Source organism: Astyanax mexicanus, chromosome 24, assembly GCF_023375975.1.
Source record: "Astyanax mexicanus isolate ESR-SI-001 chromosome 24, AstMex3_surface, whole genome shotgun sequence".
NCBI classification, from domain to species: Eukaryota; Metazoa; Chordata; class Actinopteri; order Characiformes; family Acestrorhamphidae; genus Astyanax; species Astyanax mexicanus.
In genome coordinates this window covers 27,382,620-27,406,691 of record NC_064431.1, presented here as the reverse complement: position 1 = coordinate 27,406,691, position 24,072 = coordinate 27,382,620, and the positions used below count along the sequence as shown (strand labels likewise).

The 24,072-nt window shown below is 40.5% G+C and overlaps 1 protein-coding gene and 1 long non-coding RNA gene across 2 annotated transcripts in view; both read left to right on the top strand.

Annotated features, from left to right (window-relative positions):
• The window catches only part of LOC125787359 (uncharacterized), a 759,343-nt gene that overhangs the window by 570,610 nt on the left and 164,661 nt on the right, over window positions 1–24,072 (top strand). The window lies entirely within an intron of this gene.
• suclg2 (succinate-CoA ligase GDP-forming subunit beta) overlaps window positions 23,559–24,072 on the top strand; it is a 164,558-nt gene continuing 164,044 nt past the window's right edge. The window contains exon 1 of the mRNA XM_022682374.2: window positions 23,559–23,665. Within this exon, the coding sequence (XP_022538095.1) occupies window positions 23,591–23,665 (75 nt within the window). The 5' untranslated portion in view covers window positions 23,559–23,590. The remainder of the gene's footprint in view (window positions 23,666–24,072) is intronic.

Below are 24,072 nucleotides of genomic sequence, written 5' to 3'. Positions count from 1 at the left end.
TAAACTGGGTAAAGAGTGAACTCTGTAGCTCAGAGCCAGCATACTGTGATCAGTAGGAACACAGAATAAAGTTGTAATAAATGTGCTCTTACAGCTCTACAACACTGAGACCTGTCAATCAACATGTATATTATAATTACTGCACGCCCAGGATAAGGTAGCTTTGGGCAACAGACGACACAAAGATGGTAAGTAAGGGAGAGGCCACACCCAATATGCAAATATTTGGTACCAGGAGCCTAAATGAAGGCTGCATGAACCAACACTGTAGAAAGAGCATTGAGACAGGTAGTGACTAAAACTCTAGTAAATATAACAAGACTTTTGTTTGTTGTGCAGATTTGTGTAACGTGGGGAACAGACGGGAGGCGGATTTAAATGCGGGTAAGAACAAGACTTTAATAAATAACAAATAAACAAATAAACAAACAGGGGAATAACGAATAAATATATATACATAAACAAACAGGGAAAACAAACAAAGAGCTAAACTAAACAGATAAGTACAAAACAGGGCTAGGGATATATATACAAAGGATAAATATGTAAATATGTACAAAACAAGGAATATAAACAAACAAGAGATATAAACAAATAATACAAAGTAAACAAAGAACTAGAAACGTGGAGAAGAGCAAATAGGATACGTGGCAAAACTAAGCTAAGACGTGACGAGACAGACAACGTAGGAAGGTGCAAAGACCGACGGATAAACAAGGACTAAAGTGACCTGTAAATAGTAACATGAAACACTGAACACCTGGGGAAAGGGCGGAGCTACAAATTACACACATGTGACGGAAAAGTACTGGAGAAACACACTAGCAAACGGGGAAAACACAGGAAAACATAGCGAGGGCGTAACAATTTGTTGTGTACCTAAAAAGATTTGTTGGGATTAAATCATTAAATAAATTATATTAAGGAAAAAATACACAATGTCTAGTATTTTGAACAAATGTGGAGTAAATAAAAACTAGATATATTCATGTAAAGGTAGAAACATATTTTTTGTTGTGAATAACACAGATTTAATTACGTTACATTTACTAACGCTCAGATTTATTTTGTGGTAATTATTGACTATGGATTTATAGATTTTGACAAGGTTAACTCTATTCATTTGATTTGCACATAGACCTTTATATAATGGTCCTGTATATTAATGCACTGTTCTATCTTTATAACAAAGGCTTTCCTGGGATCCAGATACTAGTACAAAATTCATTACTCTTACAGCCCAAACGGTGCACCCTCTGTTTCCCAATGGATTGTTGTGGACTGGCAAAAAAAAAACAGAACTACAGTATCTGAAGGTCAGATTCTTCTTGTCTAATATTATAAAGTTATTTGGTTACTATTCATCTAGGAACTCTACAACAACATACTTTAGATGGGAGAAAAAAGTGCATACATGTTTTGAGCTCCTGTAAGGCCTTTTCTAGTAAAAAATAAGAAGGTCAACAATGTGTCTTTTTCTTTTACCATTGAATGGAGTCCTGTGGGGTGTAGGAATGGTTTGAATGGTTTTGGAATAGCTTCCAAAATGATTAAAATCGTTAACATTAACCATGACTGAGGTCACTAAAAATCCAATACCCAGTACATGTTTAAAAATCTCAAATGTGGAACTTCCCTTTTAGCCGTAATCTGCTAATCTGTAGCATTGTTGCTCAGGTGTCCATTATTTTCCATGTGAACGACTTTCAAAAAGCGACTTTCATCCACTTTTAATACAGGAGGCCCTTCAAAATGATCCCACAGGTGAGTGCAGCCTTCTTTAGATTCCGTGGAATATGACAAAAGTCATGGGATGCAATATTAGCTGCCGTCCAGAGATGACATGTGGTATGTCAGTGTATAGCAGGCTCTCAAAATGAAGTAGAAGCAGATCGCCTGCAGGTATTGTGATATTATAATTCTCCGTATCGCCCTTCCTTAACTTAATCATTCCCAGCACTTCAGGGGGCTCCCAAGACCCCACGACAGCTGGCGTTTTTATTACGGGCCCTCTGTTTCCATTTTTCTTTATTTCTGTTCTTCGTGTTTTCCCAGGCTTTCATGTTTTTGCTCTCCCTCTCTCTCTCTCTCTCTGTTTCTCTCTCTCTCTCTGTTTCTGTGTCCACCTCTCCACTCATCTCTCTCAGGTGGTGACATGTTTCTCTGTTGCTGAGGTTGGAAGGGCAAGGTAGACATATGCTGTTGCCTTAGAATGCGGCCGAGAGAGAGAGAGAGAGAGGGAGAGAGAGGAAGAGAAAGAGAGAGAAGTAGAGAGAGAAAAAGGGGCAAATGTGAGAGCGAAAAAGAGGGCGAGAAAAGAATGGGAGAAAGAGAGAGGGAGAGAGAGGGAGAGAGAGAGTGCAGAAAGAAAAAAAGAGAGCAGAAAAGAAAGAGAGAGAGAGACAAAGGGGTAAAAAGCAAAAGAGAGTGAAAGAAAGAGGGAAAGAGAGAGAGATAGGAAGAGAGGGGGGGAAGAGAAAGAAAGAGTGAAAGAGAGAGAGAGAGAGGGAGAAAGAGAGAGGGAGATAGAGTGAAAGATGAGATGAAAGAGAGAGAAAGGTGAAGAAAGAAAAAAAGAGAGCAGGAAAGAAAGAGAAAGAGATAGAGACAAAGGGGTAAAAAGCACAAGAGAGTGAAAGAAAGAGGAAAAGAGAACAAGAGAGAGAGAGGCGTGGAGAAAGAAAAAAAAAGAGAGCAGGAAAGAAAGAGAGAGAGAGACAGAGGAGTAAAAAACACAAGAGAGTGAAAGAAAGAGGGAAAGAGAGAGATAGGAAGAGAGGGGGGAAGAGAGAGGGAGAGAAAGAAAGAGTGAAAGTGAGAGAGAGGAAGAAAGAGAAAGGGAGAGAGAGTGAAAGAAAGAGGGAAAGAGAACAAGAGAGAGAGGTGGAGAAAGAAAAAAAAGAGAGCAGGAAAGAAAGAGAGAGAGAGAGACAAAGGGGTAAAAAGCACAAGAGAGTGAAAGAAAAAGGGAAAGAGAGAGAGAGATAGGAAGAGAGGGGGGATAGAGAGAGAAATAGAGAGGGAGAGAAAGAAAGAGTGAAAGTGAGAGAGAGATAGAAAGAGAAAGGGAGAGAGTGAAAGAAAGAGGGAAAGAGAACAAGAGAGAGAGATGGAGAAAGAAAAAAGAGAGCAGGAAAAAAGGAGAGAGAGACACAAGGGGTAAAAAGCACAAGATAGTGAAAGAAAGAGGGAAAGAGAGAGAGATAGGAAGAGAGGGGGGAGAAAGAGAGAGAAAGAAAGAGTGAAAGAGATAGAGAGAGGGAGAAAGAGAGGGGGAGAGAGAGTGAAAGAAAGAGGGAAAGAGAACAAGAGAGAGAGAGAGGTGGAGAAAGAAAAAAGAGAGCAGGAAAGAAAGAGAGAGAGACAAAGGGGTAAAAAGCACAAGAGAGTGAAAGAAATAGGGAAAGAGAGAGAGATAGGAAGAGAGGGGGGAGAAAGAGAGAGCAAGAGAGAGGGAGAGATAGATAGAGAGAATAAGAGAAAAGGAACATTTTGTAGCAAAACTGAACACCTTTCTTTTATTGGTTTGTTGCTAGGTGCTTGCCTGGTCTTTAATATGCTGTTGCTAGGTGGTCACTAAGGGATTGCAAGGGGGATGTCATGGTTTCTAAATGGTGTTTTTTAAAGATGATTTTGAATAATAGCTATGCTTTTGCTTTTTAGTTGTTAGTTTGGTATCCCCAGGGGTTGCTTTGATGTGGCAGTGGCATCCTACATGTTGTCGCTCTTTATTAATGGTTTCCATGCTGTTACTAAGTGGCCACTATGGTGTCCTAGTAGGGCTACTATGGTGTCCCTAAGTGGCTGCTAAATGGTGGTATCTTATGTTGTTGCTATGCTATTGGTATTTTGATGCTAAAGTATCCTAAGTGGTTGCTTTGGTGTTGTTCGGTACCCTATGTGGTTGCTATAACATTTTGATTAATTTGCACTGGGTCACTCACCTTAGTGAACAATGCAGTCTTCTGGGTAGACGGTTATTTCCGGTTGAGAGTACGCAGTGTGTGATTGGCTGCTGATTCCAGGTAGTGGAGTGTGTTGGTTTACAGATGAGTGTAAAGGAATTGTGTGTATGGTGCTGAATGTAAAGCATCCCTGGGTGTCTAGAAAGGTCGTAACATCATCACCCTCTACTTGGTATTGTAGGTACTGTAGTTATTATGCCTATTTCTTTCTGTTCTTATTTTCCCAGGTCATCATGCTCTCTCTCTCTCTCTCTATCTCTCTCTCTCTGTTTCTGTGTCCACCTCTCCACTCATCTCTCTCAGGTGCTGACATCTCTCTCTGTTGCTGGGGTTGGGAGGGCAACGGCAGACATATGCTGTTGCCTCTGAGTACGCCGATAGAAAGAGAGCGAGAAAGAGAGAAAGTGAGAGTGAGAAAGAGAGAGAGAGAGAAAAACAGAGAGAGAGAGAAAGCATGTTTTGTTGCGAAACGTGAAGACCTCAGGCTCTTTCATTTGGAAAACAATGGGCTCATTGATAGTCTCCACCGTCTCTGAGAGTTTGCTCCGAGCGGGCGCTTCTATCGGAGAAAAAGCAGGGCACCAGCCTGCCATCTCTTCCTGCCATGCTGTTCAGAACACACCTGCAGACATCCAAGCTCACACACATACACACACACTCACATATACACATATCTCCACCCCCTTCCCCAAAAAAATGACACCGCAGAAAAAGCTGATTTTTTTAAAAATAAACTTTTATTTTGAAAGCGTGCCGAAATCTGCACCCCTGCCATGAAAAGCATTTCTAAGAAAGCTTAATTTAGCTAAAGCAATTATCTCCTCTTTTATCAAGAAAATGTCGGGGCAAGCTGCTGAGAGGTGGTGCTTTTCATGGCGGGGGTGCAGATTTTGGCGCTACTATGGTGCCGAATTCAGCACCCCCGCCAGGAAAAGCACCCCCTCCCAGGGAAGGCTGCAGGTGACAGTTTTAATTATTTTTTACGAGTCAGCGTGGCTTAGAACAGTATCTTGGGTATTTTCTTTTTCTAGCTAGAGAAGAAAAAGGGAAGAAAGCCATTGGGTTCTGCCATCTTTGTACCGACCACTCTTTCGCTATTCCTCCTGCAGCAAGAAAAAAAAAGGAAAAGAAGACAACAGAAGACAACAGAAACTGGGTTCAGTAGACTGCAGTTCAATTTGTGTGCTGGAGAGGATATTCTTCAAGCCATGGCAGCCAATGGAAGCTCCCGGAGAGTTAAATATGGGCTCTCTTTGGTTTATTCAACAGATCTCATTGTCTGAAAGAGAGAGGGAAAACTACAAAAATAGCAGAAAGAAATAGAAAAGAAAAGGAAAGAAAAAAAGCTAAGCTAACAATGCTGCCGCAATGCCGCAATGCTGAAAGAATGCTTCGAGAAAAGGCTCTTTCTTTATGGTCGTACCTGCAAACCCGCCTTTAATAAGATAAATTGACAAGTGGGGTTCATGTCTGCATGCAGGATTAGCGCATAGCATCGCACACAAACAAACAAACAAACAAACAAACAAACAAACGGCAGCATCGCAAAAATGACGGAGGCCTGCTGGAATCCAATTTGGAGAGATAATCAGGGCTGCGCTAAAGCAGAGGGGGTTGCAGGGGTGAACTGGAACAGCGCTCTGATTAGAACAGCGCTCCGGTAGAGGGAGGAGCAGAGGTTAATTGGAAGTGCCTATCTGATGAGATGGTGAAAGAGCGCATCGCGGCGTGACGGCACGCTCGATCGCAAGAAAGCGCTCCATTCTCCTGGATGAAGAGCACTAAGGTTATATTGGTATGAGCTCAGTCATATCCATTTATATGAATCAGTGATTTGATGGTGTACTCATTACTGTACGGCAGCCTTGTGCTTGTTTTGCCTCCTAAGGCAGTTCAGGATGATTAGAAATATTGGCTTCTGTTGTTGCGCTGCTTTACACTTTTACCTGTGTTAATATTACAGCAGTTACATTAAAACGTATTCAGAAAAATCTAATTAGTGAATTATAGCAGTGTAAGTGATTACTGACATCCAGCTTAAGACCATTTTTTTCTGGTAGGAGCTGTTTTTCATGTGGACTAAGATGGTCTTTGATGGTCAAGGTGGTTGAAACACTGAACAGATTGGTCATGCTGAATCTCTCACTTGGTCTCGCTGGTCATGTGGGTAAACCATCTTGGTGATGCCTGGTGAAGACCAAGCTGGTTAACCATGATGACCAGCAAGAACAAATTGGTTGAATTAGATGACCAGCAAAAAAAGTTGGTTGACCTGAATGACCAGCATGATCAAGCTAGTTGATGTGAATAACCAGCAAAACCAATTTGGTTGGCCTGGATGTTCAGTATGACCAAGCTGGTTGACCAGACTGTCCAGCAAGACCAAGTTGGTTGAATTAGATGACTAGCAAGACCAAGTTGGTTAATTTGGATGACCAGCATGACCAAGTTGGTTGACCTGGATAACCAAGCTGGTTGACCAGACTAGCCAGCAAGAACAAACTGGTTAACCAGACTAACCAGCAAGAGCAAGTTGGTTCACCTAGATGACCAGCAAGACTAAGCTGGTTGATTGAATTACCAGCAAGACTAAGCTGGTTGACTAGACTAACCCAAGTTGGTTAATTTGGATGACCAGCAAGACCAAGTTGGCTGACCTGGATGACCAGCATAACTAAGTTATTGGACCTGGATGACCAGTATGACCAAGTTGGTTGACCTGGATGACTAGCAAGACCAAGTCGGTTGACTTGGATGACCAGCATGACCAAGTTGGTTCATTTGGATGACCAGCATGACCAAGCTGGTTGACCACACTAGCCAGCAAGACCAAGCTGGATGACCACACTGCCCAGCAAGACCAAGTTGGTTGGCTTGAATAACCAGCAGGGCCAAGTTGATTAACCTGGATGACCAGCATGACCAAGCTGGTTGATCATATTCACCAGAAAGACCAAGTTGGTTGACCCGGATGGCATAACCATGTTGGTTGACTTGAATGAACATCAACCAGACAATGCAGTGAATATTTGATTCCGTTTAACCATGATTGCTTGATAACACAGATGCTAGCCAGAGTCTCACATGGCTCATGTCCCCAATGGGCGCATCCTAAAATAGCTGAATTGATCAATTAGAAAGGTTGCTTGGACATAGTCTTAAAATGTACATTTGTAAAGTTGCCTGTGATGACCACCAAATTCACCCAACTGAAAACATTGCCTGCAAGCAGTTCCATCTACCTTGAGTGACATAGTGCTTGGCCCCTTACATCATTGCCCAGGGCTTCGGTTAACAGATGCCCCCGACCCCCTCGCTGTCCATTCCTGGGCTGTAATCTCCTCTCAGCCTGAGGTGGTCCTGAAGGGCCCCCTGGGCTCCATCCACTATCTTCCCTACTGTCTTCCTGAGGCTGGCGAACTGTAAACTGTATGGAACCACCCTGGCCATGGCTCAGGTTCTCTCACACCGGTTTTCCAGTGTAATTTGCACACCGGGTTAGAGGACTCCAGCTGCGATAAAAGCGAGGGAAAATATGCATTATTCATTGGGTAGTAAATGCCGGCATATGGGCTAATGGACCACTCAGCTTTATGCTATAAAATACAGTAGGAGGATATTTAAGAATATTTTATATGCCTGCTAATAGAGGCTCGAATTACTGCGTTGCACAGAGCTTGTGAATGTCGTTCTTTTGAATCCTCCATACAGTCATTTTAATTTCTCAGATTTTTATATCGAATGGCCCCTAGAAATTGCAGCTAATAAAGCACGCTTTGTGGCAAATCAGTTGCTATGCTCAGATGACCACAAGTAGCTTCAGCGTTTTGAAAGACACCGCAGGTGTCAGCGCCGCTGCCGCTGATAGCCGGAGCCTTATCGCCAGCGTTTCTGACATTTCCACTCAGAATTTGAGGGCACAAAGTGGCGTGAAGAAGACTGCTGAGATAGCGTCAACACTCAACAGGTTTATCAGCTGCCTCCTCAGAAAGCGACACATTAATTTATCACAGAAATAGATAGAGAGAGAGAGAAAAAGAGAGAGAGAGAGAGAGAGAGAGAGAGAGAGAGAGAGAACAGAATAGAACAGAGACTGAGGGCCCAATCGTACACCCTGCACAAGGCACGTCGCAAAGTTCATTCCCATCTTTCACCCCGTCAATAGTCTATTTTCATGGCTTTTTTTTTTTACGCATGACCCCTAAATTCCACCAGATGAGTATATGTTGCGTCAATGTTTGTGCTTCCCCTGGTTGCGTTATTTTGCTTCAGTCTTCTGTCACATCATCATTAAACTTAAGTGTCCCAGTACCACTGGAAGCCATGCACACCCATGCCACCACCACCATGTTTCACAGAGGATATGGTGAGCTTTGTGGCAAGCTGTTCCAAGCCTTTTCCATACTCTCAGCTTCCCATCACTTCGGTACAGGGTGATCTTAGGGTGCTTACGTACACACTGTGCAAGGCGCGATACAATGTTCATTACAATCTTACAACCCGCCAACAGTCTAATTTCATACCGTACTCTCGTCAGAGTTTAGGAATAAATCTATGGCGTGGCGGTCTGGAAATGAGGTGTGTAAAATAGAGAAGAGGGATCAAAAGGCTTCAAGCAAAGTCCTTGTGGGCAGGTATGTTCAATTGTCAGCCATCTTTGTAATGCCAGGGATACTTTGCCCGGCCTACTATCTTTTTGATTGGGTAGAAACCAAAATTGATTGGGGAGAAACCAATTACAAAAAATATCACAATCAGTTTATAGCATTTGGCCCCAGTAACAAGTAATAAGTAACTAGCTAATAAATTAGTATAAATAACTAGCTAAATTATATAAGCAGCTAGTTTACAGTATATTAGTTATACCAGTGAAAGACTGACACCTGTAAATTTACCTCAACATATCTAACCTGCCATTTGCAGACCAAGAAAAATGCAGACAGGCTTAGTACCTTTTATATATTATAAAGAACTTAACAGAACTGATGCACTATGAAAGAGAAGGGTCGAGTGCAAAAACCACCTGCTGAGAAATACTTACTGTGGAAAATTTAAAGCATTTGGCACAACATTGCAGAAATACATTATGTGTGTAGTGGCTCCACAATGTTGAGTGTAGTTTTGACTGTTTTCTGGTCACCAGAGCAAGATGATTGGCTTATTTGTAGAAAGGTGGGACATCAGGTGGGAATCAAGTGAAAAAAAAAATGAAAAAAACATTTCTGTTCACTGAAACTAATAAAAACGGTAATTAAAAGAAAAAAGGTAAATAACTGGAACTGTATTGAGAGTTTATGAAACTGGCTGCTAGCTTGTGGACTGTTGCAGTTTTTTTGTGAACAGTTGATTGTTTCACAGTAACTGAATATTTTTTTAAAATGGTTTCTTTTGTCGAGTTTTATTACATAAGACCTTTTTTAGAATGCTGCACCTCATAAATAATCCGAAGTATGAGTAAAACTAAAGCTAATCCTTGAATTAATAAAATTGAATTATAGGAGAAAATGTGAAAACAAAATAAAATAAAACAATAATGAAAAATTCCAAACTATTTTAACCTTGGTGTGAGCACATTTCAAACAAACGTTAGTTTGGAATCACTGTTTTTTAGTAATATAAAACCATTTTTTTTATCAAAGACTAAGGACAAAAACAAAATACTGTAATTTAATATGTTAGTGTTTCCACTGGTTTTAGATGACTAGCAAGACATTACCAAAGCTGGCTTCCATCAAAACTGTTGGCACCAACGTCTTTCCTAATTCTTGAGCCTCAGCAGAAATCAAGATTCATCAGACCAGGCTACATATTAATCTCAACTTTAAATCATCTTTACTTTTTATTCTCCTCAGCTCCTCTTCATTTTTTCTTCTTTCCACAGCTTTCCATTCTATCTGTTCCATCTTTTTCCGTCCTCTCATATCTTCAGCCTGGCCAAACTGCACTCCGAACACAAAGAGCATTATGCATGAGCCCCAGAAGGTCTCTGAGCGTGCTCCATGCTGTCACCCTTCTCCGACGCTTTGCCGAGATGTCACCCAGGCCTCGCTTTAAAGACCATCCTCCTTTCAGCCTCATACATATCAAAGCCAGGCCATCATCATGTCTCTACAAGGTAATGATGGGCAAGGCCAGCGTGCAAAAGCAGCCTGTTTGCCACATTTGGCTTTTATCACATTTGGAGTTTCGCTCTGATGGTTTGGACATGATGTAATTTTATATTCTTAAGAAAAATGAAGAAGAACTGTGCGAAAACTTTTTGAAAAAAGTGAAGAAGAATCCCCTTTAATTAAGCTTTGGACCAAGCGTCCCACCCATTCAGCTGCTACTTAACTGTATACGCCACAACTCGAGGAGGGTGAAGACTAGCACATTCCTCCTCAGAGAAAACATGTGTAGTCAGCCACCACTTCTTTTTGAACTGTTGCTGATGCAGAATTGCCATGTAGCATCACAGCACAGTGCACTCGGAGGAAAGTGCAGCAACACTGTTCCGATACATCAGCTCACAGATGCAACCTTGTGCTGATTGACATCACCCTTTGGAGTGATGAGGGGAAAGAGCGCCATCTACCCACCCAGAGAGAGCAAGGACAAATGTGCTCTCTCAGGGCTCCGGCAGCTGATGGCACACTGCATGACCAGGATTCACTTACCTGTGGAAGATGTGTAAATGAGGATGTGATTACTGCCATCTCAAACCTATCCTTTACATTTGACAATCTTTATTGAAATTTGCTTGTGTTGTTAATAAACATTTGACATTTGAAGATTGGGACACTCCCACATCTATCTCTAGCACTTTAGGGACCATAGAATAATGGACGAAATGAGTAATGAATAACTATCTATCTATTTAACTTTCTCCAAAATTGACCTTGCGATGTTAAACCAATAGTACAATGCAAAGATTGCGGGAGTGTGACAGGATTTTGCCTTATCCTTTTTCAAACTAAATCATATACAAGTTAAGTTTAGTAAAATGGGTGGTTATACTGAAGTTTGTTATTTATCACTGTATGAACTGCGTTCTGACCAGCTTCATGAGTTGGGGCAACATATGCCATGTAGCATCATCACCTTTACAACCTTTTTATGGACCATCTTGGGAATTGCGACCCTGTTATAATCGGGCAGAGCTCAGAAAAACGCAGATGTAAAATACAAACTTTGATTAATAAAGGGGCAGTAAAAGAGTAGTCAGACAAAGCAGGGTCAAAGCTGGCAAACAGGAGCATAAAGCAAACAGAGCAGGCAAAAATTTAAATATACGGAAAAAGGGTAATAGATGAAGACAGTAGTAAAAAAAAAAACAGCAGTAAAGAAACGCTTTGTAATGCAGGACGAGCCAAAACAATACTCAGCAATGAGGCTGAGTACTGATCAGTCTTTTATACCTGGCTCACCAGGTGTTAGTACTCAGGCGAATGACTTCCTGAAGGCGTCACATGATCCTGAGTTTCACAGAATGGTGCGTTCTGGGTAGTGTAGTTTTGTGGCTGGAAATCGCAGGGCTCAGTCCCACAGGGCTCTGTTGTAGGGTCTATGAAAGAATTGTGTACCAATTGTGTACAGAGTTTACAGAGGTTACAGAGTTAACGCTGATATGGGTTGCATTTACTAGAATCGTCCCAACCAGTCTTCAAATCCTTTTTGATGTTTTTGATGAGTTTCGAGACTCTTTTCTTCTTCAAAACAACGCTTCGAAATCAACCCAAAGCCGAAATAAGTTTCTGGGCTGTGTTTCATGTTTTTCTTTTCTTCCGAATCTTTGAGTTCTATTTCATTTCCAGAAAGAGTGCATGCTTGGTGTCCTTGAGACATCATCGATTACAATCATCATTAACTTCACAAGAAGTCTCGTGGCACTTGACAGGAAACGAAAAAAAAACTTCTGATCCACGAGTCTTTAATTGCTGTCCGCTGACTGACAGAAGCTTGGGGGTGCGATCAGTCTCTCGGCTTTGTAGAAACGCAGCCCGAAAGGCATCTGTGTCATCGCTAAAAATAGAGCCCCCCCTTCCCACCCGTCCTCAAAGCGACGGCGCGATCCGTCGTCCGTGGACATGCTAAAACAACAACATCATGCATTGTCCTAATAGACCTGCCAGAACAGCGTCTGCGAGCGGCGCCGCTGCTTTTTCACCTGCGAGAGCCGGAGTGTCGCTTAGAATTCATGAAGGACGAAGTTCCACCGCTCGCCGGTTCAGGCAAATATTGGTTTTGTGTCAAAAAGCCACTTGAAAGTTGGATGTGTTAATCTTATGGCTAATGGGCGCCTGAAAGGTTGCTTAATATTCTCTCCCCGGCCCCTGCGCAACAGAAGCTGCCTCCACAAGGTTAATTAGTTGCAGGTCCCTCGAGGGCCCATAAGCGATGGGGACTTAAGATAGTGGAAGAGGTGCTTCCACACGAGGCTCTGAAAACAAGGTTAATGGGACGCTCATAGCTCACTTCCCCGCTCCCTTATGTTGTTTACTGTGAGCGCGCTCAGCAGGCTGCCATATGGACGTGGAAATTTCACACCGTTCACTATAAATGTATACGGTAAAACCTAAACGCATATTTTAGTTATTTTTTAAACGGTGGTCTCAAATATAACCCTTTTTTAAAAACACCATTTTAAAAGTCTGAAAGAGTTCTATATAAAAACAACTTATAAACCACCAATAGAAGGGTTTCTGATTAACTTTGTGGTGTTCGGGTCTGTGGGACCCGTTTTCATTTTTCATCAAAAGATACAAAAAAAATATTTTTTCTAACTCAAACTCATTGGCATTGGCTCATTTTTTGTGAAAAACATATGTCAAAACACATTTTCAATAAACATGCACTGTACACCCCCCCACCCCCCCAACCATTTATATTACATACAGTATGTTTGGCCAAGGTCTAATAAACATTGCTTCATTTGTAAATTTGAAACTAAACAAATTTTCTACTCATATCTTGAGTTTAATTCATTTTCTTTAAATTTTATTAAAAAAAAACTAATAAAAAAAGAGTAGCACTTTTTGAAAGAAATGTAACATAAGAAAGGGAAAGGGCAAATATTAACCATGTAAGCTGTTTATATTGTTTTTAGCAATTTAGGTGAAGCAAGCATGTGTAAAGCATTTTAATGTAAAATTGCTTAATTTTGCTGAATTAAATACAAGTAACAAAGTAAACGAGTAACAAAAATATGAACACCACACAAGGGTTAAGTGGCCAGTGAATGGTAGTATAAGTGAAGTTTTTCAGAGAATGCTAGGTTGTCGGAAGTGTTTTAACTTTAAGTGTTTTAAAGAGTTTAACTTGTCAGTGTGTGTTAGTGTAAGGTGTTTCTTACGAGAAAGTGACCAACAAGTGTTAGTATACGAAAAGTGGCCAATAAAAACTCTCATTTGTTTCTTCAAAGGATCGTTTATCCTTTAAATGTGCTGTAGATTATTCAATTCATTATTGTATACTAAGCCAGAAAACGCTAGGTCATTGGAAGTGTTTTCAATAAACAGGCCAAGGAGTGTTAATATAAGGAAATAATTTTCCTTAGAGGGTTATACAGCTCTGAAAAAAATAAGAGACCACTTAAAAAGTGTGAGTTTCTTTGATTTTAGCTAATTGGAAACCACTGGAATATAATCAAACCAAACTGAACTGCTTGAATTCTTGCACCAGGAGTGAGTGGCATAAAGTTATCCAAAAGCAGTGTGTAAGACTGGTGGAGGAGAACATGATGCCAAGACGCATGAAAACTGTGATTAAAAAACAGGGTTATTCCACCAAATATTGATTTCTAAATGATTAAATCTTTTTGAATTTGCATTTTTGTTGTTATTTCAGTCATTTCTCATTTTCTGCAAATAAATGGTCTAAATTACAATATTATTATTTGGAATTTGGGAGAAATGTTGTCCGTAGTTAATAGAATAAAACCACAATATTAATTTTACTCAAACATAAACCTTTAAATAGCAAAATCAGAGAAACTGATTTAGAATCTCTTAATTACTAAATCTGTATGTTATCTTCCACAAGTTATTTATTAAACGACATACACTATTAAAAAGGTAGACATCTAAGGTAATTGAGAAATAGAATAAAAATACAAAAAAAAAATAAAAAGGAAAAGATCTCAATTACAAAAGGAAAAAGTTTGTTCTTTAGGTAAGTCCGAATACACTTGTAAACATCAAGAATTTGTTATGTCGGTGTAAAGACCTCCACATGTTGAAATGGAGGGCAGATCTTGGGAAAGAGCAATACATTTTAAGGTTTGTTGGTTTTGCTGTTGAGTTCAAACATCAACTGTTGTTCTCTAGAATCATATACAGCACCTTTAAACTTTAAATGTTCATCGTCTTGCGTCCAAATGTTCTGCTTCCCCCATAAAGTTGTCAGTTTCCAGAGCAGTTAGAACAGAAATGAAGTTTATTACATCACTTAAGGACCACACAAAGACCAAAACTGTCCATCAGTTCATCCTCAGTCGCACATTTTCCGCATTCTCTGGGCGTTCAGTGATTATTTTCTCAGTCTGCTGTTCAGCCAGGCTTCCCTCCATTTAAACAAGGTGAATGACACTTTTGTTTGAGAAGAAGAAAAAAAAAACAGGAAAGAGTAAAAGTGCCTTTCAGACATTAGAGCTTCAGCAACTGCTTCTGAAAATCACTCTTCACTTCTCAAGGAGACTCGTCTGCCTTCAGAAATACATTTAGTCTGACTGATTATCACTCTCTCTCTTTCTCTCTCTCTTTCTCTCTCTCTCTATCCCTCGTTCTCTTTTTCTCTCTCTCTCTCTCTCTCTCTCTCTCAGAAAGAGATTTTGTCTATCTTGCTATTTGTATTTAGGTCCTTCCACTCTTGTTCCCAAGTTTCTTTAATTTTAGAGTCATATGTTTTAAACATCCTGTCTCCAAAGCCTTATATTTTCAGGGTCCTAAGTTCCTATGGTCCCATATTTCCAATTTGCCAAGATCAATTTTTTAACTGTAATATTTTACATTTTATATATTTTTTATATTTTAAGGGTTCTATATTCCCAGTGACTTCCATCCCAAAAGACCTATATACCCAGGGTCTTTTTTATCTGATGTTTCCAGGGACTTTGAATGTTTTAAAGGGTCCAACATTCCCACTTTCCTATATTCCAATGGTTCTCAATGTTCCCAAGGTTCTGTTCCAGGGTCTGATGTTCCCATGGTTCTACAATAATAAAAGTTCCTAATGTTCTATATGACTAGGGTGCTTTGATTCAATGGTCTTGCACTCCCAAGGTCCTACATTCTCACTGCTCTATATATTTTTGGGTCCTAGGTCATCAAGACACTTCCTGGGTTCTTTGAATATTTTATGTTTTCAGTGCCCTGTGTTTCCAAATGTGTTCCCAAGGTTCTATAAGCCAATGGTTCAATGTACCCATGGTCCTAGGTCCCAAAGATTGTATGTTTCCAAGATCCTATGTACTCAGTTTCCTTTATCAGGGTCTAATACCCTTCCACTTTCCAAGGTTCTATTTTCTAGGGTCCTATGTTCCCGCTCCCATACATGTAGTTCTAAGTTCTAATGTTCTTTGTTTCCTGAGTCCATTGTTCCCAGTATGACCAGGTTCTTATGTTCCAAGGGTCTTGATTCCAAACATCTCACATTTCCAGAGTCTTTTGTTCCCAAAGTCTTATGTTTCCAGTCTTATTCTTGAAGGGTCCTATATTCTTATTTCCTATATTTCCTATATTCCCTAGTATTCTAGGGTCCTACATTCCCATAATCCCATGTTCCAAGGATCCCATATTCCAGATTCCCAGGTTATCGAGGTTGAACTTCCAAGGCTGAACACATTGGGCTAATTATCTACCGCCATGTTAATCAGCCTATTTATTGATTTGCTAAGTTATGGTCAATAGCAACAATAGAATATTTTATATTTCTCCACTACGTATCCTTCTCCCATTTCTTTTTACCTCAGATTATTCCGACCTGAATTGTGCCCAGCAGTGGGTGCAGGATGAAACGCACACCAACCTCTTTGGAGGGGTCATTGAAAAAAAAAACAGACAAAGAGAGAGAGAGAGAGAGAGAGAAAGAGAGAGATTGAGAAACACAGAGAGAGAGATAGAGAGAAAGAGATTCATTGGCGAGGGCTAGTATAAGTAGAATTCTGAAAGGGTGACCCACTCCTCGCTGCAGACGAAGATGGCTCTGCATGCTATCAGTGGTTTGAAATGAAGACCGGCTCCATGGATCTTTCATATACACATCTAAGCTTTGTCTTTCTCTCTCTCTCTACGACAGACGGCGTAGTAAAGGGGGGGTGGAACAGCAGGTGATCTGTTTTATATCAGTTAGGGAGCTGCCGCTGTTGCACTTGTGTTGTGGAGTTTACTCTAGATCACTCCGAGGGTCCTACAGAAGACCGTGGGCTGTGTATAGAACTTCAGAAGACCTTCTTCTATAGTGTTTGGCTTCTTATGGATCAGCTGGAGCATGCTCAGTGGATTTGAGACTCCAGTAATGGTCTACAGTACAATGAAAGATGGTTGCTGTGTGATTAGGATGTGAAGAAATTAGTTTGAATGATTGTTAAGGGTTGTTTTAGCTTCAAATTTGGTGTAATTTGTGGTCCAGCGGTCTAAAGTGATCGCTGGTTTGAATCCCAGTCATGCAGCTTGCCATCAGCTGCCGGAGAGCAGTCCTACGAGAGCACAATTGGCCTTGCTCTCTCTCTCTGTAGATGAATGGCGCTCTTTCCCCTCATTAGTTTGAGGGTGATGTCGATCAGTATGAGGCATCTATAGGCTAATGTATAGGAACCAAGTCGCAGCAAGGACCTGGTGGATGTTGGACACATTGCTCTCCTCCACCTTACTTATGAGGATGCACCACAGGGGCTCAATTTGGCAGTAGATTAGGGTCCATACTTGGCATTTATTATCTTGGTGGTGTGCTTGGAGTCTTTATTATGTTGGAAAACCACCATGTAGCCCAGTTTCTGAAGGGTGGAGATCATGCTCTACTTCAGAATCACACACTCTTAGCTTTGACGCATCTGGAATGGATGATCACACCATAGAAATGTGTATTATTGTTAGACAAATCATTAGTATTTTAGATCTTTTTTGGAAGAAAAGATGCCATGTGCTCTAGACCAAAGAAAAAAAAATGGACCATCAAGACTGTTATCATTCACCAAGTCCAAAAGCCATGTACAGTATATATAGGAAATGTGGTGTCAATGCGTCAATGCGGAAAAGTACATTAAGGTCTCTCATTAGCGATTTCCTTTAATTAAAAAAGGATAAAAAAATAGAAGAAAGGAAGAAGAGAGTGTCTTCTCAGAACCAATAAACTAGAGGGTGACGAAAGAACGCTTGTTTCTACAGGATACATCGCCTGCAGGACTTTGCTTTCCGGATGCCTTGGGCTAGATAATGAATATTCTGAAAAGGTGAAGCAAAAAAGATAAATAAATAATGTGAATCACTGGCTGAAACAAGGACCAAAAGCTCCAGGACTATTATGGCTTTAGTTCTGACTTCCAACATAACCCACTTTTACTCTAATGATACTGATGGTATAGTTTTAAATATAAATTCAGGTTGTATTTCATGATCTAATCTATAGGTTTTTAAAGATATTTGGCCAGACAGACCAGCATTGATATATAGGTACATTCATTTAGTTAAAGAAACATTATGTATTAATTGATTGTGGGCATGTCAAATATAAATAGCATACATTTTACATTACGTTTTCATGGCATTTACCTCAGATTTTTATCCAAAGTGACTTATTTCTATTTCTTTTACAGATATGGACCGATGTAGTGTTACAGTAGGAGTCTTGCCCATGGATTCTTATTGGTGTAGTGCAGCATCCAGTAACCCAGACCAGGAATTGAACCCCAGTCTTCCACATGATGTGATAGCTCACTGGGAGGTAGTCGTGTTATCCACTACACAACCAATACACCAACCACCACTCATGCATAAGCATATCCAAATACATAGCTGTTACGCAAAATCTATTGCACAGATAGTAACACATTAACAAACCACTGAACACCTCTGCAACCAGGAAATACACCATAGCAACCCCTTAGCAACCACTTAGCAACTTGTCTTCTAATCACTTTGCAGGCTGATCCTTTGTGTAAAACTGCTTACAATGTTTTGTAAATCTAAACTGCAAAGTCGTCGTTTTTCCTGAAGTGAATATATCAGGCCTGCCGCACCTCCAGAGGTATTCATGTAGCCCCACACAGTTCTACAGTAGCATGGAATGTGCCATGAAAATGAAAAATCAGTGCAGAGCAATAGCCTGGAGAAAAGCCTGCGCAGATGGAGCGCGCCACGCCTCCCTCATTCTTCTGAAAGCAGCGAATTGCAGCGGCGGAATACGCAGAAATTAAATAGGCCCATTTACGACAAGCTTCAGGAGAGTGTTCGCGGGTTATGTGGGTTACAGAAGACAGGAATAGAGTCCTCTTAGTCAATCAATAAAAGAGAGAGAGATAAAGAGAGCAGAAGAGAGTGGGGTTAGGTGGAAAAGACAGTAAGAAGTGTCCTGTCTTTCTTTCTCTCTCTTTCTTTCTTTTTCTCTCTCATTTTCTCTCCTTTTCTCTCTATTTATGTGACTACACCCCCCTCCAAAAGTATTGGAACAGTGAGGACAATCTGAGTTGTGCCGAGTGGTCCTGGTTGGATCGCTGTTTTGAATCACGGTCATGCAGCTTGCCATCAGCTGCCAGAGCCCTGAGAGAGCACAATTGGCTTTGGTCTATCTGGGTGGGTAGATGACGCTCTTTCCCCTCGTTACTTCTACGGCAAAAAGATCTTTCTCTCTCTGTTGGTCACTGTTACATCATATTGACCAATGAATAACAAGTCTTTGCAAACTTGCTGAGGGGTCAAGGATAGGAGTGAGGGTCCCATGAGACCCCCAGAGAGATTATTTTTTATGCAGGTTTGATGTAAAGTGTTTTATTAAACTATAGACTGAGTAGATTAAAAACGATTATTCAAGTTTGTGGAAACAAATGGAATAAAAAATGATAAATGTGAAAGGAAATAAAAAAAAAACATTTAAAAAAGCTGAACTTCACAATAAAGACTCTAATTCCCAGCATGCTCACTCACCGGACCTCTCTGACTCTGCTGATCACGTGACACTATGGCGTTCCCACTCGCCGAGCTTCTGATTGCTTACACCTGGACTGCCTTGTATGAATACCCCCCCCCCCCCCCCGTTTCCTTTGTTTCTTTGGTAGATCTTGCTAGATCTCGTTTTTTTCATGTCACCGACTCCTTTTTGTATTTTTTAACTACTCTTTTGCCTTGCCCTCTGCCTTTATGTAAAGTACTGTATCTGCGAGTGCCTACCTCACTCCTGGCCTCATTATCATACTGCAACGCCCCAGCTGAAAGATAAAACTAGTCAATAGGCTTGGGAATCGAGAATCGATTCCTGTTGAGAATCGATTCCATGTGTTTTGATTCCACGGAATCGTTTGGCACCTTGCTTAATGATTCTCTTATCGATTCCAGACAGCACGATCACGCAAGTTACGCATGATTCAGTAAGCACGTCTTTTCAATGGCGTCCACTAGGTTAAAACGCTCGAAAGTTTGCCTTCATTTCACGCTACATAAGGATGGCAACAGGGCGTTTTGCAACCATTGTAAATTTTTGATAACATCGCCGGGAGGGAATACATCAAATATGCACAAACATCTGCGCACACAACATTATTAGAGAGTATTTGCTACATTTCCATATTGCCAGTTGAACATTGTTGTGGACATGTTGACCTTGTTGTTGAGTTTGTAAGGTCGTATGATATTTAAGTAAACAAAGTTGGTGCTTATGAAACTGTTTACTCTCCTTTTTTCCCCAAATTGGAATCGATAAGAGAATCGATAAGGAATCGAATCGTTTCACAGAATCGATAAGGGAATCGGAATCGGAAAAATCTTATCAATTCCCATCCCTACTAGTCAACAGAACAGAACAGAATAGAACCATGAATCCATGAGTCCATGAATGACAACTCACAAGATGAATGCATTCCATATGAATCAAATATTCAGTTTAATGAAATATGGATCTCCGGCCTATTAAAAGTGCCGGGTGCGAGAGCGTGAAGGCAGGAGAGTTTAGGCCCAGACCAAAAAAAAAAAAAACAGAATATACATGAAGGAATGAAAGAAAACTGGGCATATCTGCACATTTGCTGTTGTAAAAATTTTAAATGCAAAGTGGGAGCAAGACAGCTAGAGATAGATAGAGAGAGAGAGAGAGAGAAACAGAGAAATAAAGAGAGAGAGAAGGAGAGGGAGAGAGATATTCACACTGCCTGTAATTCTGCTGATATTATTCATTTCTCTCCGTCTCTCTCTTTGTTCATTTGTTTGTTATAATCATTGTGTTTTATGACCTCAGTAGCGGCTTCTCAGTTTGTGATATATTGCCTGGAGTTTCCATTATTGTGTCCTCCCCGCTGTAAGCATATGCATGAAGCATAAAGCATAAGCCAGCGCGTCTGTGTGAGTTTTATATAACACAGCATTGATGACGCCCATGAATAACACTGACCTCCTGTCTCAGTGTTGACCCTCGGTGTGGTGGTGGGAGTGTGTTGAGCTTTGAGCTCCACTGAGCAAGTAAATAACCTATTTACTATTTACCTATTTGTCTGTCTGTCCGTCTGTCCGTCCAAACATGTCTGTCTGTGTAACCATGTCCATTAATCCAACCATCTTTAAAGCTATGTGTCCAACAGTCTTACCAACCATCTGTCTGTCATATTCTCAGTCCCTCCATCTATATTTTAATTTCTCTGTCTGTTTGTCTGTTCAATTGTCCAACCATGTCTGTCTGTCCAAACACGTCTGTTAGTCCAACAAACTTTCAAGCTATGTGACCAACAGTCTATTCAACCATTTGTTTGTCCAATTCCCAGTCCATCTGGCTATATCCTCATCTATCTCTCTGTGTGTCTGTCCAATTGTCTGCATATGTATTTAACTATCCAACCCTCTCTCTGTCCAAGCATCGGTCCAACCATGTTTGTCTTTCCAACCATGTCTGTTTGTACAACCATCTTTCGAAGTATGTGACCAACATTTTATCCAACCATCTGTCTGTCCAATTCCCTGTCCCTCTGTCTATATCTTCATCTATCTGTCTGTTTGTCTGTTTAATTGTCTGGCTGTCCAATCATCTGTCCAATGTCTGTATAGTCATCTGTCCAACCAGGTCTGTCTGTCCAAACATGTCTGTTAATCCAAAAACTTTGTGACCAACAGTCTTTTCAACAATTCTGTCCAATTCATGGTCCCTCCATATATATAGTTATCTATAGTTATTGATCTGTTTGTCTGTCCAGTTGTCTTTATGTCTATTTATCTGTCCAATCTTCTGTCTGTCCAAACATCTGTCTGTCTGTCTGTCTGCCCAAACATGTCTGTCTGTTCAACCATGTCCATTAGTCCTACCATCTTTTGAGCTATGTGACCATCAGTCGGTCTTTATATTCACTTATCAATCCACATGTCTGTCTGTCCAGCTATCTGGAAATAGAGAGAGAGAGAGAGAGAGAGAGAGAGAGAGAGAGAAAAACAGAAAGAGAGTGCGCAAGAGACAGAGAGATACTGAGAGAGACAGAAAGAGAGCGCGCGTGCGAGAGAGGGGGAGGAGTAAATAGGTTATTTACTTGCTCAGTGGAGCTCAAAGCTCAACACACTCCCACCACCACACCGAGGGTCAACACTGAGACAGGAGGTCAGTGTTATTCATGGGCGTCATCAATGCTGTGTTATATAAAACTCACACAGACGCGCTGCCTTATGCTTTATGCTTCATGCATATGCTTACAGCAGGGAGGACACAATAATGGAAACTCCAGGCAATATATCACGAACGTGCTGCTTTTGTCTGTATGGAAATCATGTTTTGATCATGTTCTTCTCGAGGGAAATAGGAACATTCTTCATGAGGAAATGCTCCGTATCATGTCTGACAGGCAGGCAGCGCTGGCTGACAGCATCCTGTAACTCTATCAAGAGAAATGAATGATATAAAGAAGAGCTAACAACGTTTCTGCACACTGTATTCGTTTCCTCCGCTGCTCTGGGGTCATATTCAGGGCCTGTTGGCACAGATTGGGTGCTTGTTACTATCTCTATCCAGTAGAAGTGCTTCTCGAGAGCCTGTCCTTTCCTGAATAGCAGGCAGAGGAAGGTAATAATCACTGGATGTTTGGGCCGGCCGGTTCAGGGAGGTATAAATTGGGGTCCCCAGTCGTTCCTAAGCCAGCGTCCGTGTTTTCTTCCTTTAATGAATGTCCTATTTGCTCCTCCACCTGATACATATGCAGCACGGTCACCTCCTCACCCTCATTCCTGACTCACCAGAGGCCTCATTTTCTGCGTGTGCAGAGAATCATCACATCTCAATAGTGGAGGAACTGAATTTTAGATCAGGTTTATTTTTGAGCCACATGGCACCAATCTGTCTCATAAACTCATAAAACCTGACAGAAAGGACATATCTGAGACTTCCAGAAGAGACCAGATGATAATTTATGGTAGAATCTGGAACACGCCACAGTAAAGTGCTTCTTTATACTGACTGGCATTATTTAACAATTAATTCAGATTTAGGGTTACAAAAGTCTCAAAAGTAAACAACATTACAAAATGACAATATCTTTATGCAACCCCTTACAGAAATCTGATATGTGATATATACATGTTTGCATGTATCTTAAAGGATTGGGCATATATTTTAATGTATAATATATTTTGCAAAATCATACAGGTGTTTTTTTATCATATATCGTTAAATATGTTTTACACATATGCATGTTTGAATATATTTTGATATGTTACTGGAACATTGAAAAATATGTTTTCATATAGATAGTCACATACACTTCAAAAAATGAAACAAACATGGGTCAGCTATAAAGGAATTGCATTTGCTGTGAGATAAGTCATATTTGAAATGCATATTGCAACGTAAGCATATTTGCATTAAAAATAAAATAGCTGAAAATAGCTATTTTTATGGGATAAATAGCTGAAAAATTCTAAAATTAAACAAATGAATAAATAAATAAATAAATAAATAGTACTGATCTTATTAGTTTAATAGGATAAATAAATGAAATAATCCTAAAACGAAAGAGTATAAACATATATATATAAATAAATAAATAAATAAATAATAGATAAACAGGACTGACCTTATTACTTCAATGGGATTAATAGCTGAAATAATTCTGTAAAAATAAATTAATTAATTAAATATGAATAAATTAAATATATAGATACATAATATTTGTATATAAATAATATATGAATACTGCTGAACTTTTTATTTTAATAGTACAAGTAGCTTAAATAATCCTGAAAGGACTAAAAATAAATAAATGAATAAATAAATAAAATATGTAGATAAATATATAGATACATAGTAATTTAATGGGCTAAATAGCTGAAACAATTATAAAAATAATATATAAAAAAATAAAAAATAAGTTCTCCGAGTGCAGAGAGTGAAGTTTCTGCGGTGACGTCACGAGCCCCGTCCGCGAGCGTGGCTCTCCGCGCGCACGTGGACACCGCGCTCACTTCCGGCTGAACATGGCGGCGTGCATGATGTGGAGAGCGGTGCAGAGCGGAGCTGAGCGCGCGGGCCGGTTACTGCGCACGAGACAGGTACCAAAACACACACACGACCACACACCGGCTCGCGCACACAGCGCAGACCCTCAGTACACATCACCCCGCGAGCCCCCTCCCCGCAGCGCGCTGTGTATCCGGGGCTGAGAGAGCGGTCAGTCTGCTGTTTACTGTTTATCTCCCCTCTGCTCTGCAGCTCCACTGTGGAGAAGGACAGGGGGCATGTGGGGGTTTGGGGGGTTCTAAGGTAACCCTGAGATTTAGGGGTGTTTGGTGAGGAAGCTGGGGGTCTGGGGGTCACTCTGCTGTTTGACTTTGACCTTTAGACCCTCAGAGTTTCCAGCTATGTGATTGGAAAACTTGTGCAAAGCCCTAAAACCACCTTCTCAACTCTTCTTTGTGGATAATAATATTGTTTTTGTTCTGCTGTTTACTTAATTTCC